The sequence below is a fragment of the Podarcis vaucheri genome, assembly GCF_965113315.1.
Source record: "Podarcis vaucheri genome assembly, chromosome: 5".
NCBI lineage: Eukaryota > Metazoa > Chordata > Lepidosauria > Squamata > Lacertidae > Podarcis > Podarcis vaucheri.
In genome coordinates, this window is record NC_138763.1 from 24068703 (window position 1) to 24086701 (window position 17999).

The following is a 17999-nucleotide window of genomic DNA, read 5'->3' on the forward strand; positions in this document are numbered from 1 at the left end:
TCTATGGGCCATAGGGTGGGAAATCGTATTTGATGATCCAGAAGCTACAGCTGCACATGCCTAGAGAGCTGGGTAGATATCTAAATACCAGCAATCAGCTTTGGAATGGGAGCAGGATTTAGTCTCCAACCTAGACAAATAATGTAGTTTTGAGACGGGGGCTTGCAATAGGCTCTTTCATTCCAGTGGAGCTTAAGTGTACATGAACTGTACACTGAGTAGCTGTTTCAGTGATGCAAAGATTTTTTTGAGTTTCTTTTGGAATACTTTTATCAACCCATGTGTCTTTATTAAATGCCTATATGCTAGTCATTTTCATATGCACATTATTACTGCGTGCGCCGTATTGCTGTTTAAAATCGCAGGAACCTCCTGCAATATCTGGAACTGGCAGCTTCTAGTGGAAGATTTCAAATTAATATTGAATAGAAAACATAAGCAAATGCAGATCATTTCATAAAACTCACAGAGACAATATGTGGCCCGCTCACAGGACCTTTCCTAAACCAGTTACAAAAATGGTTGTCACAACACTTCACTGCCACCCCAAAATGTTCCTATAGGTTGCAATGGAAGTTTTAAATTTAGTTGTAGAAATATAACCAATGATTGCAGGGTTGTGTACCAGGTTTTGTTGCTGAACATTGTATATCTCTGATTTCCCACAGAAAATCTCCTATTTTGATTTGAATAGACTAATTACATCAAATTGTCAAATTGATTTTCCTTAAAAGCAATGGCAAAATCTTGGGAACCCCATTTTACTAAACACCCTAATTTAGAAATCCGTTTAGTGAGCGATTAAGAACTCCCATTGGAGTTCATTCACCCAGTTTGGACTGTTCTCTGTATAGTATATATGTGTTTCTCTGCTGGCTTGTCCCCACCCCACCCCCAATTACTGATTTTTCTACCATTTAAAAATTCTGATAAAATTGATGTATCTTGATTAATGAACACATTGGCATTAAGTAGAGCTAATGCAATTAAATCTTTTTTGTTAAGATCTTGCTAATGAACGAGAAATGAGCCAATAATCAGAAAGTACAGTGTGAGGCTTTTCTTCAGACCAATTATGCAAAAGCTTGTGCAGTTCTAATTAGCCAAATGGACTATTTGTCTCCAAGGGACATGTATGGAAACCTCTGTAAATCGCTGGTAGTTTCCCCCACAGGCTGCTGAAGTGCCACTAATTAACTTAGGTACATGAGCTAGCCAGTTTCTGTGGGCAAGTAACGCTTGCACTCAGTTGCTTGAACTTCTTTAATAAATATTATCTGTCCGTAAGTGGTCATGCAACTGCACAAGGCTACATGATGTTTCTATATGGAGATGAAACTGTGTGTGCTCTCTGGCGGAAGAAGAGATGCACAAATGGGCTTTGCATTAGGTAAGAGCGCTGCTGGAACAGATCAAAGGCCTAGCTAAACCCAATACCCTGTTCTCCCAGTGGCCAACCAGATGACTATGGTAAGCCTTGAAGTAGAAGCCAACACATGTATCGGCTTTCCCGGTAGGTAAGTTTCAACCCAAGCACTGACGGTTGCTTGATTTGTTTTTGGATACAGAGTGGTGCAACTGAAAATGAAAACATACTTAAGATGCAATGTCTAAAATGCTGTTACAGTTCTATGACATCATCTACTCTGCGTAATTATATTACTATATTAATTACTATATCCAGGGCATCACCAGTAGGTTATCTGCATATCACTTCCCTCTATTACTCAAGGTAGTGGTTAAATTGAGAAAGCAACAGAAGGCTTTTGTTCATTTGCCCATGCTCTGTATTATATCAGGTGCCAAATACAGGTATCGCAGGATGTCTTACAAAATATTTCCCATTTCACAAAGGCTCGTGCAGTAAGGATGACTGGCAATATTCATTCTACTGTTTTTGTAGGTGTTCTCATGGTCCAATTGTGTTACTGGAGAGTAGAATGCATAGCTTCTTTTAAAGAATATTCCTGCTTTTAAATGCACGTGCTTCTAAGTTAGAAGATAAGGACTGTACCTATGTTAGTGTTATATTTTCCATTATCTTCTGTCTTACTTTTAAGTTCACTGTCCAATGTATTTTGTTAAAAGAAAAACATCAGAAGCCACAGACAGGTCATAAAATATTTACGTAGGGCTGGATCAATGAAATAGGAAAAAAAACACCCCACACATTTCAGAATGATCACACTTAGCTGTTAGTAACTTGGCAATAGTGTTGAATGTGAAATATCAAAGAAGATTGCCTCTGGGCAGTATCTTGTGTGATTTTATCTTCGAGATAAACGCTCCAGGACTCAGTGTGTGAATGTTGACAGGGAAGGGTTAGTCTTCCCACCAAAAAAACCTGAAACACCATTTTGACAGTGATGCATGAAAACAATTTAGCTGCCTCTATTTGTATTTTGATGCCTTAGTGAGATTGTTTTAAAGGGCAATGGAAGGGTTTCATATGCAGTGTGGGAAATAATTATAGTGGTTATTGCAGTACTATACAAAATGAAATATTAAAGCTTTTTAAAAAACCCACACACTGCTTTCCAATAGTGTTAAGAGTATGTTGTAACAGCACATTTATTTGAGTCAAAAGCAGCTGAGTGTTCTACTCAAAAGTCAGGAGAAATGCAGAAATCAGAATGGCTTTTTCTAACATTTCGTGGCTAGGCAGCTATGTCATATAGACCAATCCTGTTTAGAGTTGTTAAAAGTTTACACAGTAGGTGGTATCCAGATAAGTAAATTATTAGATTATCCATTGATTTAAGTGGGGCTACAAAGTTTGACTATTATGTAATATCTCCCCCTTCCCCAAGCATCTTTAGATTTGTGTGGGCTCAGCATGCTATGGGCCCCAGACACAAATTCTAGCTTGACTACATTACAATGGTTCAGGAAGGACACGAAGAGCAGCCGCTGTCCCAGAGCAGGTCAGTGCTGCAGCTGTATGGCCTAGTGTAATTTAAAACCATTCTCTTCTATTGTGTTAAAAGTCACTTGTGTCCTTGCTAAGAAAGTTATGCCAGCCAAGAGTTCTGGCTTGGCAGTAATGAATCCAGAATCCCAACCTTTTTTCTTTTCTTTTTTCAAAAAGCAATGAGTGAATTGTAAGAGTGGCATCTTTTCCTCCTGGAATGTGGAAATATGCTCACCTCTCATCACCATGAACAAAATAGTAATGAGGTGTACATGCCACTTATGTACACTTGTACATGCAAATAATCGTGATTATCATAGATTTGTAGCGATGGAAGGGACAAAGAGGGTCATCTAGTCCAACCTCCCTGCAATGCAGGAATCTTGCCCAATGGGGGAGGGGGAGGGCTTGAACCCATGATGCTCTACCAACTGAGCTATGATGGGCTGAAAATTACCGTATTTTTCGCTCTATAGGACGCACTTTTTCCCCTTCAAAAATGAAGGCGAAATGTGTGTGCGTCCTATGGAGCGAAGAAGCCATAGCCCCGTGACCCTCTCCCGGCTGGAGAGGTGGCGCGCGGCTATAGCAGGAGCCTCTTTAGCCACACACTTCTCCAGCCGGGAGAGGGTCGCGGGGGGCTTCTTTAGCTAAACAAGCCCCCCGCGACCCTCTCCCAGCTGGAGAGGTGACGCACGACTATGGCAGAAGTCTCTATAGCTGCGTGTCACCTCTCCAGCCTGGAGAGTGCGCGGGGGGCTATGGCAGGAGCCTCTCCGCTGCACGCCTTTCCCCGCTCCCCGACCTGCTCTTTGGGAGCTCTTTGAGAGCCAGTGTGGTGTAGTGGTTAAGAGCGGTAGTATCGTAATCTGGGGAACCAGGTTCGTGTCTCCGCTCCTCCACATGCAGCTGCTGGGTGACCTTGGGCCAGTCACACTTCTTTGAAGTCTCTCAGCCCCACTCACCTCACAGAGTGTTTGTTGTGGGGGAGGAAGGGAAAGGAGAATGTTAGCCGCTTTGAGACTCCTTAAAGGGAGTGAAAGGCGGGATATCAAATCCAAACTCCTCCTCCTCCTCTTTAGCCGCGCACCACCTCTCCGGCAGGGAGAGCACGCGTGTGGCTAAAGCAGCCCCCCGCGACCCTCTCCCAGCTGGAGAGGTGACGTGTGACTATGGCAGAAGCCTCTATAGCTGCGTGTCACCTCTCCAGCCTGGAGAGTGCGCGGGGGGCTATGGCAGGAGCCTCTCCGCTGCACGCCTTTCCCCGCTCCCCGACCTGCTCTTTGGGGCTGGTGGTGGGCTTTCCCCTGCCAGCCCCAAAGAGCAGGTCGAAAGGAACCTGAAGCCTGGAGAGCAAGAGGGGTCGGTGGGCACCGACCCCTTTCGCTCTCCAGGCTTCCAAGGTAACCGCCTGAAGGCGACTGAACGGCACCTTGCTTTAGAGGGGGAAAACAAGAGGGGGGAAATTCTCCCCCTCTCTGCGCAGCACCTCCTGCCGCTTCACTGAAGGGGTGCTGGGCAGAGAGGGGGAGAATTTTTTTTTCTTGTCCCCCCCCCCCTAAAACAAGGTGCGTCCTATAGAGCGAAAAATACAGCAAGTTATGTTTCAGGTTTTTCCAGGTTATGGTGCTTTGGATGTGCATATACTTTATTGATTTATGAACTGTGTGTGAAACAATAACACCGTCGTCAAACAAAAAAATCAAGTTATGCCTAACTGAATTAAAGCCAAACTTAAATTTCAATGACTTGGGTTCACCTTTACCCACTTTGAATTGCGGTCAGTGTATAGATTATTCATTGTATGCAAATACTTGGTAGATACGTAGAAAAAGCAAATCCGGGAGTGGGGACAATAAAAGCATTCCCCAATAAAAGAATTAGCCGTTACCTTGACTTGTTAAATGTCTATACAAGATTCAAAGTAGTCTCATTCATCTTTCATTGGCTCATTACCTTGAAATGTATTTCCAGAGAATGTACAGAATGGCGCTTAGCAAGTCACACATTGTGTCCTTTTGGGAACAAAGTTTAGCTCCTGTGCAACAAGCAGTTCAGGTGTGAATACTGCTTGTGCATAACAAACTGAGTGGTTATTGGGTTAGTAATAATTTCTGCATTACGAAGGAAAAGAACTGCAGTCTTATGGATGGGCGTAGAAGCAGATTTATTTGCATGCAAAGTGATTAATGTATTGAAAGTAGTGCATAGAACCCTACACAGGTTCCCACTCACAGCATTGCTTAAAATAAAGGCAATCGCAAAAGGCCGTTTCATTTCCACAACTTTTCCAAAAATGTACATGCTTCCTTTGTACCCTTAGATACAACACTTGCCTTTATAACAGGGGCTCCAGCGCTTGTAACTAATACATGCTTCAGTAGAAACTAATGTGCAGGTTTAAACACTATTTGAATTCATTGTCTGGTTATGTCAGTACTATTTTCCATCCATCTGAAAAAATGTCAAAAGATTTTACCACTGTTTGATTCCTGTAAAGTGAGAAATTACAAAGTTCCTTATAATACAAATGTAGAAAATGCCATGCTTATTTACATAAAAAGGAAACGCATTGCAAATGAATTCCTATTTATAAATTAATTACAAATGCAATTACAAATTAACTCTTATTTACATCTTCATTTCACAAGAAATTCCTGCCAAGACTCCTAAGTGGAGATTTACCATGAGACATTCAGCAGGCAATGAAATCATAACATTTCCCCCCCTCTCCAGAGGGGCAGGGGGAGACAGTATACTATGGCTACAGTCCAGTAGCCTCAATCATAGGTAGCTAGCTGTGATGATGGGAGCAAGACTGCTTAAATAAAATGCAACTGAGTTGCTCTAAATTAGGGCAACGCTTTGGAACATGGTCCTTGTGTCCAGCCACTTTAAAATCAATTCCTTGACTGCTTTCACTTCCTATTTTTTGCTTCATCCATATGTAATAGTATCCATTTCGTAACAGTGCACTTGGAACTGCTAAATCCAGGGAAGGACAACCATACCAGGTCCACAGGCAAACCTTGTTACACAATATCTTCGAATGCCTCCCTTCAACAGCTTTTTGGGCGGGAGGGAACTGCTAGAACACGTTTTCAAAAGCACACGTGAGGACTGAACTTGTTCCTCTCTACTAATTTTGGTCTAAACACTTACCTTGGACATAACGTGGAAATCAATAGTATTTCTAGCCTTGTAAATGTGTTCCTAAGAAAATGCTACGAGAGATATAGAGCCGACTCTCCAGTGCCTGCTCCTCAATCCAGTTAACACGTGAGATGCTCTCGTGCTGTGCATTTGCCTGTCTGGTGTTAGGCATAGTACAAAAATGTCACGTAACCTGTTGGTTCAACAAGGCGTTATTAAAAAATGGGAGGCGGGGGGAGAGGAAATACCTGCTCTGAAACTAAAATCCAGCATGCATGCTCGCGTAGCACTAAGACCCAGCTGCTCTTGAAGCTGCTCTTTAAAAGTAGAAACCCCATTTATTCAGTGAATAGGTGTAAAGGTAAAGGGGCCCCTGACCATTAGGTCCAGTCGTGGCCAGCTCTGGGGTTGCGGCGCTCATCTCACTTTATTGGCCAAGGGAGCCGGCGTACAGCTTCCGGGTCATGTGGCCAGCATGACTAAGCCGCTTCTGGCGAACCAGAGCAGTGCACGGAAACGCCGTTTACCTTCCTGCCGGAGCAGTACCTATTTATCTACTTGCACTTTGACGTGCTTTCGAACTGCTAGGTTGGCAGGAGCAGGGACCGAGCAACGGGAGCTCACCCCATCACGTGGATGTGAACCGCCGACCTTCTGATCGGCAAGTCCTAGGCTCTGTGGTTTAACCCACAGCACCACCCGCGTCCCCATTATGGGGGAGAATACCTTGATTTAATTCACATTTAAAGGCAAACTTACAGGATTCTTACTTTTCAGAACAATATGTGAAACCAAACCCAGTCATCCTTCCAAACCTGTGCATCTCTCAATTTTGCAATGTGTTTCCCCCCCTAGCCTAGTGTGCATAAAAATGCGTATAGTAGTGAAAACAACACGTGAAATTGCATTATGTTAGGGGAAATGGCTTTGCATAATGATTTTTTGTAATGAGAGCCAGCGTGGCGCAGTGGTGAACGGTGTCAGACCAGGGTTCAAATCTCCACTCAGCCATGAGGCTCACTGGGTGACTTTTGTCCTGGTACTCCTCCTCAACCTAACCTACTTCGCAGGGGAGAAACAAAAATGGACATATTCACCTAACCTTAACCCTGCCCCAACCCAAATTTTAAGTATTCCTTCATGACTACCCTGCAGGGACCGAGCAATGGGAGCTCACCCCGTCATGGGGATTCGAACTGCCAACCTTCTGATCGGCAAGTCCTAGGCTCTGTGGTTTAACCCACTGCGCCACCCGTGTCCCCTAATGAATAGGTAAGAAGGACTTAATGCAGGATCTGCCTTCTCAATGCATTTTCTGAAGGGTTACTGCAGAAGAGCCCTTTGTTGCTAGCATTGTGAAAACAAAACCACGTACCCATGTGTCTGTTGCCTGGTAAGAATCCCAACACTTGTCTAGCTTATTGAAAGGGCAGGGAATCTCAGGCCCAGAAACTCCAGGCTTCTCTTTCTGACCCTCAGGCGTCTTCCTAGTTACAAATTCTCCCCAGGCCACACTTCTCACTGGTCTTGCTTTATGCCCTCCTTGACTGCTTCTGGCTGGCTGACATGTTTCCCTGAACTCTGATATTGTCTCTTGCTTGTCCAAAGGAGGACAGAGAGCTGTATGTGTACAGGCACCTCTATAAGGAGTGGTGTGAAGCAGGGCTGTGTTCTTGCTCTTTGGCATATTCTCCCTGTTGCTCTTCTATGCCGTCCACTCGACTGAAGATGGAGTGTACTTCGATTCAAGGAGTGATGGGAGTCCATTCAACCTGGCACGTCTACACACCAAGACAAAACTCTGGCAAGTCCTTATCCGAGAGGTGATGTTTACAGACGACAAAGCTGGACAGTGCACTCAGGAGAAGCTCTACCGAGTTTTGCCCAAACCTGCAAGCTGTTCAGCTTCACCATCAACCTGGCAAAGACCAATATCCTGGGTCAGGATGTCACCAGCACCTCACGCATCAACACTGATGACCACACGCTTGAGGTGGTAGACATTTTTGCCTACCTGGGTTCCAGCATAGCCATCAACACTGAGCTGGACTGAGCTATGGCTCTCCTCTCCAGAAGGGTATGGGAGGATGTGATGCTAACACCCAGTACCAAGATGAAGGTCTACCAGGCTTGCGTATTGAGCACAATGCTTTATGGCATCGAGGCATGGGCAACTTATATGCGCCAGGAGCGGCACCTCAACACCTTCCATGTGCACTGCATCAGGAAGATTTGGGGCATCACATGGCAAGATGGACTCTCAAGACTTGTGAACTGTAGTGAAATCAACAGAGTGGTCATTTAGCTGCACCCGTCACATATTTCAACAGGCTTTAGTCGTAGCTAATGCTTGGTAGATTCTACTCAATGGCTCTATCTGGACATCAAAAGATGCACATATCCAGCTGATTGAATCAAGATGTGGACCCCCAGCTAACGCCTGCTTTTGCACACTGGCCTCCCTTGATGACTGAGAAAATAATACAGAAATCCAAAGGGTCTAGCAATGAATGTAAAAGGGAAGATAAATTGAGCAGGTTCCAGAGCTGGTCTGTAAAACAAAGGAGGTGCATTCAAATTGACTCAAGAGTTGTTAGCCCACTGTGATAATCCAAGGAAGTCATAATTCTATTAGGAACTCTTTATAAGTGTAAAATCGGGTTTTAATTAAAAGTGACTATTGGTTATAAAAAAGAAATAAAAAGTTCGACCTGTTACTGCTTTGTACTGAACAGCCCCACCAGCATGCAATTGCTTTTATGGCTGCTTCTGTTCCTAATGACGACACCTATCTGCGAGTGGTTATTTTCACATGCTTCAACTATAAAATGGCCATCTGGATGAGACCAAGAAGCCCAGATGTTCCTTAGTGCAAACCCTAGAGAACAGATATGGCAGTGAGGGTCTATACGTTTGTTTCTAGGCCCAGCAAGCGTCCCATTCTTTCCATGTTCTTCTCAATTGTGGCTTGGCAAGTGATCTCCTTGGCACATTCCATTGGGAACCAGCCTCTCTCTCCGTCCCGCAATCGCTCGCCTTCATACCAACCTGAAATGTATAATGAAGTACTAAATATGATGCTTCTTTAAAACAGAAGGTCCCTGCTGGATCAGATCAAAGCTCTACTGATCCTACTACACAGGTCCACTCAGAAGGAAGTCAAACCGATTTCAATATGGCTTTCTCCCAGGAAAGTGGGTATAAACTTATAACCTTGAGTCAGTATCCCGCTTCACAGAGTGGCCAGCCAAATGTTTTCGATGTGCCCACTTGCAAGTGTATTCAGTGATAAGCTGATAATTGTTTGCTTTCTGATATTGTGGCCAATTGAAGCTATGTCTTTCCTTTGCAGTAGTCATACCAATATATCGTAAGCAAGGTACTAGTTTACCTAGGGCATAAGTCTCCACCAAGTAATGTGTACAGTAGATTGAAATGTGCAGAAAAATGCTTTATATTAAACAAAGAAACCTTACAAAAATGTTTGTATTAGGATAAATTTGTGTTAAAATGCTAATAAAGTTCATTGAGGACTTTCTTTAAAAAACACACCCAAAAAACTGCAGACTGATGTGGAAAACTGAACTGGACCGATTCACCCATCCCCAGGTCTCCTGTGGTTTAGCTTTAAGGCAGATGCTAAGTATCCTTGTGATGGTATGAAATGACTGTTTCCATTTATGGCAGCTAAGCAATAGGCAATTCCACTCACCATCATTAACTTTCTGAGAGACCAGAACTACATCAGCAACTTGGAGAGATAACTCATCTGATTGCTTCGCAGTGTATGATCTGATGACTTCTACCTGGGTTAGTGCTGAGAAGAGAGAATATCTATTGATCCACATGGTAAATCTGAGGGTAAGCTCAGTTTAAGTGATAACAAAAGACAAGCTGATTGCTTCCCAGCTCACTTTCCAGGAACCAAATGATTTGATAAAAAGGCATTGGTCAACAGCAGACAAACTACAATGGCTCTTTGACACATTTAAGTTTTTTTTTAAAAAAAAATGCATTAAATGGAAAACCAATTTCAATCATGCCCCATTGAATACAACAGGACTTCATGTACCTAGTTGTCTGGATCATGAGTTTTAGAATTATTTTGAATTAGAACTTCTATATCTTCTCTGCCTCTTCTCCTTTTTTAAAGGATTCAAACAACCATTTTACCAAGTAGTACGATAGAGACATCTTGCAATCACCCTTATTGGAGCATGTCTCTTTAATTCACCCAATTTTCCAGAGAGCTAATATGCTTTCCTTTTTGCTTAACACAAAAGAAAATGGTTCAGAGAGAATTATTAGATGATTACAGTTATGGTCCTTCGTTCCCTCTCCCCAACAGCAACAAAATACTGAAAGGCAACAGATTTACTTCTATGTTTTAAGATCTGTATAAAGTGCATCTCGTGTCAAAGCCCCAAAGAACAGTTTCACTGCTCACTTACTTGTCCGGTCCACGGTTCCTCTATCGCTACTCTTCCCAAGTGCAGTAATCCAGCGAGCACGCTCATTCCTGGAAAAGGAGATGAAAGGTTGAAGTGTGTTTTTCAGTCGGCTGATATATGGCCCTTGTTGCACTCCCTGAACTCAAAGCCTCCCTCACTGTTATGGGAAAGTATATTCATCTTCTCTGAAGGCCTCTTTGTGTCTGTCTGTTGGGAAATCCCATTTCTACATGCAAAGCAAATGTTCAGCCACTGAGCTATGGCCCTTCCCCAGTAGACAACTCATATATTAACCTTAGGAATATGTCTTCTGAACTAGCTGACAGGGATACTGGGTGAGGCTTCTGAAACATAAGTGTTTTTTCTGGGCAGCAGAAGGAAACAAGCAGAATCACACAATCCAGCATTTTACATAGCTCTCTGCAAGCAAAGACATTTCAAATCTATGCCAGAGAATGCCCATCTTATTGACAAGGGTATATTAAAGGCCTGCAGTGCTCCAAACCCATATATTGTCAACAGAACAGAAGGATGGGAAAAATCGGAGTTGAAATAATAATTTTAGCTGAAGAACTATATACCTTTCCAAAGCAAAAAAAAATATCTAGGAGGCATTTTGATAACTGATGAAATGGCCAAGAATAATTTCCCACCAAACCATTCATACAAATGGCTAAGCTACGATCTGTTTCAAAAGAACAAATTTAAAGACCTAGGCATGTCGTTATGCACTGGTACCACACAAAGCTTTTTTTCAGTGAAATGTAATCTTCAGTGCGACCATTGTGAAAGGGATTCTCACTTAGGTCATTCAGCAGGAGAATACCTTTTCGGGAAAGTTATAGCCGCTTTTAAAATCCTGGAATCCCAGTTATATATCTATGGTGGTTTATGATGCATTTAAGACAGCTTGAGGTTCATTTTTCAGACCGGAAAGGGTAGGAATGAATCCAGCAAACTCTTCAAAAACGAGCTATCGAGTCATACAAAGTTTCAGTACATAAAGAAAAAATGACTGAAAGGAAGGAAAGATGAGACCAGCAGGAGCTCCGGCAGAGCAATGGGAGCTCACCCCCATCGCATGCAAACGCTTGCATCCACCGCTGGCTTAAAAGCTCTGAATAGTTATCAAATGGAACCAAGGCTTGTGAGGTAACTTTTCTTCTTGCAACAAATTCCTTTTCTCAACTGAAGAAAGACAATTACATATTTAAAGCTTGGGCAGTTGTAGGAGACAACTACTGCAGATTCCGGCGTATTAGGCAACTGGGCATATAAGACGACCCCCCCAACTTTTGCTGTTATAGAGTTTGGCCGCCTGCCAAGCGCCGCCAGGGTCAGAGCGCGCACCCCTCCGCTGCCTCTGCCGTTGCAGCAGCAGCAGCCCGAGGCGTGTGAGGCATTTACTGGGCGGAACTCCCTCCCTCCGGGAAAAAGCTGTGAGCGGCCGCCTTGGCCTCCGCCGCCCTCATCTGTGGGGTTGCCCAGCACCTTGGAGCCCTGGCCAAAGCCGTGCACCACTTCACTGCGGCAGGCTCTTCATGGCTCCCGCGAGCCGAGTGAAGCCCCGCGCAGCCACGGCGGAGGCCAGATCCAGCTCCCATGGCAGCAGCCTGTGGGCGGGTGACTGTAGCGCTCGGAAGGACTTTCCACAGTGAGGAGAGAGCGGCAGCTGCGTCCCCTTCTGTGGGGAGGGAGGAGGAGCGACGGCATAAGGGGTGCCTCTCCTCACCGGCTCCCTCTCCTCCTTCCCAACAGGTGGCTCCGTGTATAAAGATAAAGGGACCCCTGACCATTAGGTCCAGTCATGTCTGACTGTGGGGTTGCGGCGCTCATCTTGCTTTACTGGCCGAGGGAGCCGGTGTACAGCTTCCGGGTCATGTGGCCAGCATGACTAAGCCGCTTCTGGCAAACCAGAGCAGTGCACGGAAACACCGTTTACCTTCCCGCCGGAGCAGTATCAATTTATCTACTTGCACTTTGATGTGCTTTCGAACTGCTTGGTTGGCAGAAGCAGAGACCGAGCAAAGGGAGCTCACCCTGTTGCGGGAATTTGAACCGCCAACCTTCTGATCGACAAGCCCTAGGCTATGTGGTTTAATCCACAGTGCCACCCGCGTCCCGGCTCCACCTATACCCGGCGTATAAGACAACCCCCGACTTTGGGGGTGATTTTCCAGGGATTAAAATTTGTCTTGTACGCCGGAACATACGGTATTTCCAGCAACTATTGCTCATGGGTTTGGAAACTGACTTTACTCCTGGAACCACAGAATTGTTGTGTTGCAAGGTATCATCTAGTCATCTAGTCCAGCCCCACTGCAATGCAGGAATCATATCTAAATCATCCACATCATTACACTTGCTATTCTAATATTGTTGCAGTATATAAGTGGTTTAATAAGGACTAAGTGGTTTAATGTTGTAAGAAACAAGTACAATAAGAAATTTCAGGGCTACTTTAATTTCTGGAAAGAAAAATACTGTAAAACATCTTCGGCAAGACTTCATTATGGGCCATTGTGTAGATACCCCCCCACTTAACCCCACAGTTTCCATGGAGACAGATACAATCCTTTGAGTTTTGTGGAAAGCTACTTGGATGCTTATGGTATCCCAAGGAATTTTCTTGAGTCAGGATCTGTACCACAGCAAACAAGATGTTTCTTGTTGCTATCGTCTACAACTGAACAATCTTTGAAACTTGGCCAGAAGAAAAAGGCTGACCCTCTTCCCCCTGAACTCCAGAGTTTCCCCCCAGGCTGTATCAAATTTTGCTAGACAGTTTCCATGGTTTCATCAAATCCACTATTGACTACATGAACTACAGTGCTTAGCTAAAATGAAATATATTGCAAACAACAAAGCCCCAGAACAGCAATAACAAAATCCTGTACATGTTACAATTTTTAGCAATACGGTAATGTCATTGCTTAAACTGGGTCTATGTGGGGAATCTTTACATGGAGCAAAACAGAACCAGAAATTCAAACTGTCGCAGGACCACATTTTTATGACCAGTTTCTGTCAGGCTGAACTGAAGGATGCAAACCGAAGGATGCAAACTATTGGCTTGGTTGGGTAAATGGTCTAATCTAGGATTGTTGCTGTCATCGTTGATTAATTAAATTTGTATACCACTCTATACCCATAGATCTCAGGGGGAATGTATTTCCCTCTTTTTAAATTTTGCTTTTTATTATTAGCTACTCAATAAGGCCTAGTTTTATTTTAAAATGTGGGGGGGGTGTTATTGGGTTGTTCTTGTTTTTATTTTGATTGTGTATTCTGTGTTTTTATATTGTGATTTTACCCTGTGAGCTGCCCTGAGACCTGCGGGTACAGAGTGGTATCTAAATTTAATAATAATAAAAGTTTTCATTTCAGAAAAAAGCTTTTTCTCAGTACAGTGGTACCTTCGGTTAAGTACTTAATTCGTTCCGGAGGTCCGTTCTTAACCTGAAACTGTTCTTAACCTGAAGCACCACTTTAGCTAATGGGGCCTCCTGCTGCTGCTGCGTCGCTGGAGCACGATGTCTGTTCTCATCCTGAAGCAAAGTGGAGTCTGTAACCTGAAGCATATGTAACCTGAAATGTATGTAACCCGAGGTACCACTGCAACCATTTAACCTGCTTGTTGTGTTACTAAATTTTCAAGGCATCGTTGTTTGGTTTTTTGGGGGGGACAGGGAGATGGGTAGAATCACTCTGAGCTTTTGTTATTCACCCCACACCTAAATGCCACACCATTTAAAAAACAATTACCCCAATGAGCAAAGGGGTGATAACCAAATGGGATCAGAAAGGCTAAAATCTATTCGGAAAGGTATTTTTTTAAGTGCATCTGCATAAAACCAATGAATGCATTCTACGCAGTAAAGGGAGCAGGTGGGGTCTATCAAGGTTTCAACAGTTACACCAACGCTTATCAGAATTTTTTCCAACCATTCTTCCTAAAAAAGCCCAGGGCAGCTGAGACACCAAGAAAGAGAAAGAAGACATCCAATTAATATTCAAGATATCCACATAAGAGATAGAAGATGTGGCACATAAATTGATTAACACAAAAATGAACCTAGGCATAACCAACTCTTCTTTTCCCTGGTATCACAGCCTCACAATTGATATCATTGGTCTGCATACTGGCACTGCATTCAGATGAGCTGAACAAAGTTCAGAACTCCCATTGCTTCGGATCACTATACAGTGGTACCTTGGGTTAAGAACTTAATTCGTTCTGGAGGTCCGTTCTTAACCTGAAACTATTCTTAACCTGAGGTGCCACTTTAGCTAATGGGGCCTCCCACTGCCGCTGCTGTGTCGCTGGAGCACGATTTCTGTTCTCATCCCGAAGCAAAGTTCTTAACCCGAGGTACTATTTCTGGGTTAGCGGAGTCTGTAACCTGAAGCGTCTGTAACCTGAGGTACCACTGTATATACACAAACACACGGACATATTGTGATCACCTGACTTAGCTCTTCTATGACAATTTAACAACAGAGATGTTCCGTATTCAAGTAAATTAACACGTGATAGATCTCAGGTGAAGAGAAATATCTCAGATTTAAGCTTATTAGTATTTAATGTGAAACTGACCAAAACTTGAATACTTCTCTTTCCCCTGCCTCTCCTTTTGGGTACTTAGTAGAAGCCACCCACACATCTCACATATGGAGAGGATATGGGACCAAACCACACAGCAAAAAACAACAAAAAGCCCAACTATGTATATTCATCTCCACTTTCTGGGCCTCCCTAGGAATGGTTAGGTTCCCTCATCAATGTAAACAGTTCCATAACATGGCTTCCAGATGTTTCATCTTGTGTGACTTTAAAAACGCAAACCTAAATGATTAAAAATAGGTATTAAAAATAATAAAGGGTGCCACTAACCACTGAATGGCTTGATTACAGATGAAAACACAACTCCACTGAACAGTTGCTAGCAATCAAGAGTCTCCCGCCCACACTTCCAACATCTGATTCTGTAAAGGCCTCAAGAGATTCCCTACTATCTACTTCCTTTTCTTGCATTTTTTTTGGACTCAAATGCTGTGTTCAAAGAGTCATTCTGGCCTGAGATGCTGTTTCTGCACAGTGCTGATGTGTGGAAGTATTCTTCTGAAATCTCCACAACATGAATAGTTTAACACTCTGTGTCCTCCAGATATTGCTGGACTCCAACTCCCATAAGCCCCATTCAGCATGAACAATGATCAAGGATGATGGAAGTTACTGTCCAGAAACACCAGAGACGGGGGCACCTTTGCTTAGGCTTGCGTTTTGTGAGATAGACTTGAACTGGAGAAACTACATTCAAATCCTTTCTCAGCCAAAATGCTCATTGGATGACTTGAGCCCCTTACTGTCTCTCCACTGAACCTATTTTTCATTCTAAAAGACTAGAGTGGCCACCCAGTCATGTGCCCTTTCATATAAATTGAACACTGCATTAACATGCCACAAGATTCACTTCCCCACGGCAAGTCAGGTTCTCCACATTCCTGCTTCTCTTGAAAAGGTTTCTTTCTGCCTCTTCCTTTTTTGCTTTAACATTTCACTGGCATAGGCAAGCTCGCTGTGAAAAACCTCTGCATTACGGAAACAATCCTAAGCATCCTAATGCTTACTGAAGCAAAAAATATGAATGATACTTTACTGGTTGGTTATCAACAGCTGCCTTGTCTATATGCTACATTAAACCAAAGTTTAAAATAAACGATGGCTAAATGTGAAAAAGAAGTGTGCTGGTACATCCTGCTGAATTATTCCCACAGTGCCGCTCCCACCACCGCCGTTCCTGGCGCAGTCTTTTTTTGTTGCCCAAATCTGGGTTCCTGGTTTGTTTCGTCCAAACAAATGACAAGTGGTAACCAAGGTTTGTCTCAACTTACCACTCATGGTTGGTTGGGAGGAAACAAACCACAAATCTGAGCTCTGGTGACATGACAAGTCAGACCACGACTGCTTTCATTTCCAGCACAACCACGTAATACACACACACACACACATACCCTGCCACTCTTGGCGGCTTCTAACACAAGATTAAAAATACAGTAAAACATCAGTCATTAAAAAACTTCCTGAAACAGGGCTGCCTTCAGATGTCTTCTAAACGTCAGATAGTTGTTTATTTCTTTGACATCTGGTGGGAGGGCGTTCCACAGGGTGGGTGCCACTACCGAGAAGGCCCTCTACCTGGTTCCCTGTAGCCTTACTTCTTGCAGTGAGGGAACCGCCCGAGGCCCTTGGTGCTGGACCTCAGTGCCCAGGCAGAACGATGGGGGTGGAGATACTCCTTCAGGTATACTGGGCTGAGGCCATTTAGGAGAGCGGGAGCAGAGCATTCTGGGAACTTGAGCAGTGGACATCACCTGCTCAACTATCAAACCATAGTTTACTATGGTCTAATGTAACATGCAAACTAGGCTACTATCTGACATTTATGTTTCCGAGCACAATTCAAAGTGTTGAAAGCCCTAAACGGCCTGAGTCCTGTATACCTGAAGGAGCGCCTCCAACCCCATCTTTCAGCCCGGACACTGAAGTCTAGCTCCGAGGGCCTTCTGGTGGTTCCTTCAGTGTGAGAAATGAAGGTTCAGGGAACCAGGCATAAGGCCTGTGAGACGCCTTGTCATCAGATGTCAAGGAAATCAACAACTATTTGACTTTTAGAAAAAGATCTGTAGGCAGCTCTGTATAGGGAATTTTTTAATATTTGATGTTTTACTGCATTCTTAATATTTTGTTGGGCGCCTCACAGAGTGGCTGGGGCAACCAAGTCAGATGAGCAGCATATAAAAACAACAGCGACAAGCAGTCTTACGAAGTGAGAAAAGAGTTCGTTATTAGCTTATCAAATTTGTGGTTTTTCTGGCCAATGAAAATTCAGGCATATTTTACTATTTTACATTTCCTAGACAAAGGCCAGCAGAATCTTTAAAGAGACTAATAAAATAACTATACGTTCCAGTCAAATATATAGATGATCCGAAGTGAAAGACAGATTGAGAAAAATGTGTTATTTACTTACTGAGTTTCAGTTCCCAGCAGGAGTTCAATCTTCTCTCCTGCATGGTTGTTTAGGACAGTTAATCTGAAGAGGTGATTTGCAGAAGTCTGCCGAGAGTAAAGAATAGGTGTGCTGTTTTTTACAGGAGAGGAATTCAGCTCTTCGCTGTCACACTGTTCAACTAACAGTTGATCCCTTAAGGAATAGTCTGTGACATTGTAGCTCTCTTCACTGCAAATACAAAAAGCGGGTAGAAGAGACAGACAATTGCTTAGAGTCAAAACGCTACTAAATGCACCAGGAAGTCATGTTCTACAATAAAGCCAATCTCAGATTACAGTCCATTGCACATCATTATTCAGACATTTTCAGCCTTTCGGTAAAGGAAGAAGGAATACACACATTTGAATATTTACAAAGCACCTGCTTGTCAAGAAGACAAATGAAGTTAATGCTTAAGCCCTGGGGGGG

The 17999-nt window shown here is 43.5% G+C and overlaps 1 protein-coding gene and 1 long non-coding RNA gene across 3 annotated transcripts in view; both read right to left on the bottom strand.

The window, feature by feature from the left end:
* Positions 1 to 5054: 5054 nt before the first annotated feature.
* The window catches only part of LOC309533420, a 149877-nt gene continuing 136932 nt past the window's right edge, over positions 5055 to 17999 (bottom strand). The window contains exon 2 of the long non-coding RNA XR_014220233.1: positions 5055 to 6621. This is a non-coding gene — a long non-coding RNA (uncharacterized lncRNA). The remainder of the gene's footprint in view (positions 6622 to 17999) is intronic.
* ARHGEF26 (Rho guanine nucleotide exchange factor 26) overlaps positions 8706 to 17999 on the bottom strand; it is a 70199-nt gene continuing 60905 nt past the window's right edge. For both annotated transcript variants that reach the window (XM_082224064.1, XM_082224065.1), the window contains exons 12-15: positions 17550 to 17759; positions 10516 to 10583; positions 9777 to 9881; positions 8706 to 9112 (exon numbers count right to left, since the gene is read on the bottom strand). In XM_082224064.1, coding sequence (XP_082080190.1) covers positions 8970 to 9112; positions 9777 to 9881; positions 10516 to 10583; positions 17550 to 17759 — 526 coding nt within the window. In that variant the 3' untranslated portion in view covers positions 8706 to 8969. The remainder of the gene's footprint in view (positions 9113 to 9776; positions 9882 to 10515; positions 10584 to 17549; positions 17760 to 17999) is intronic.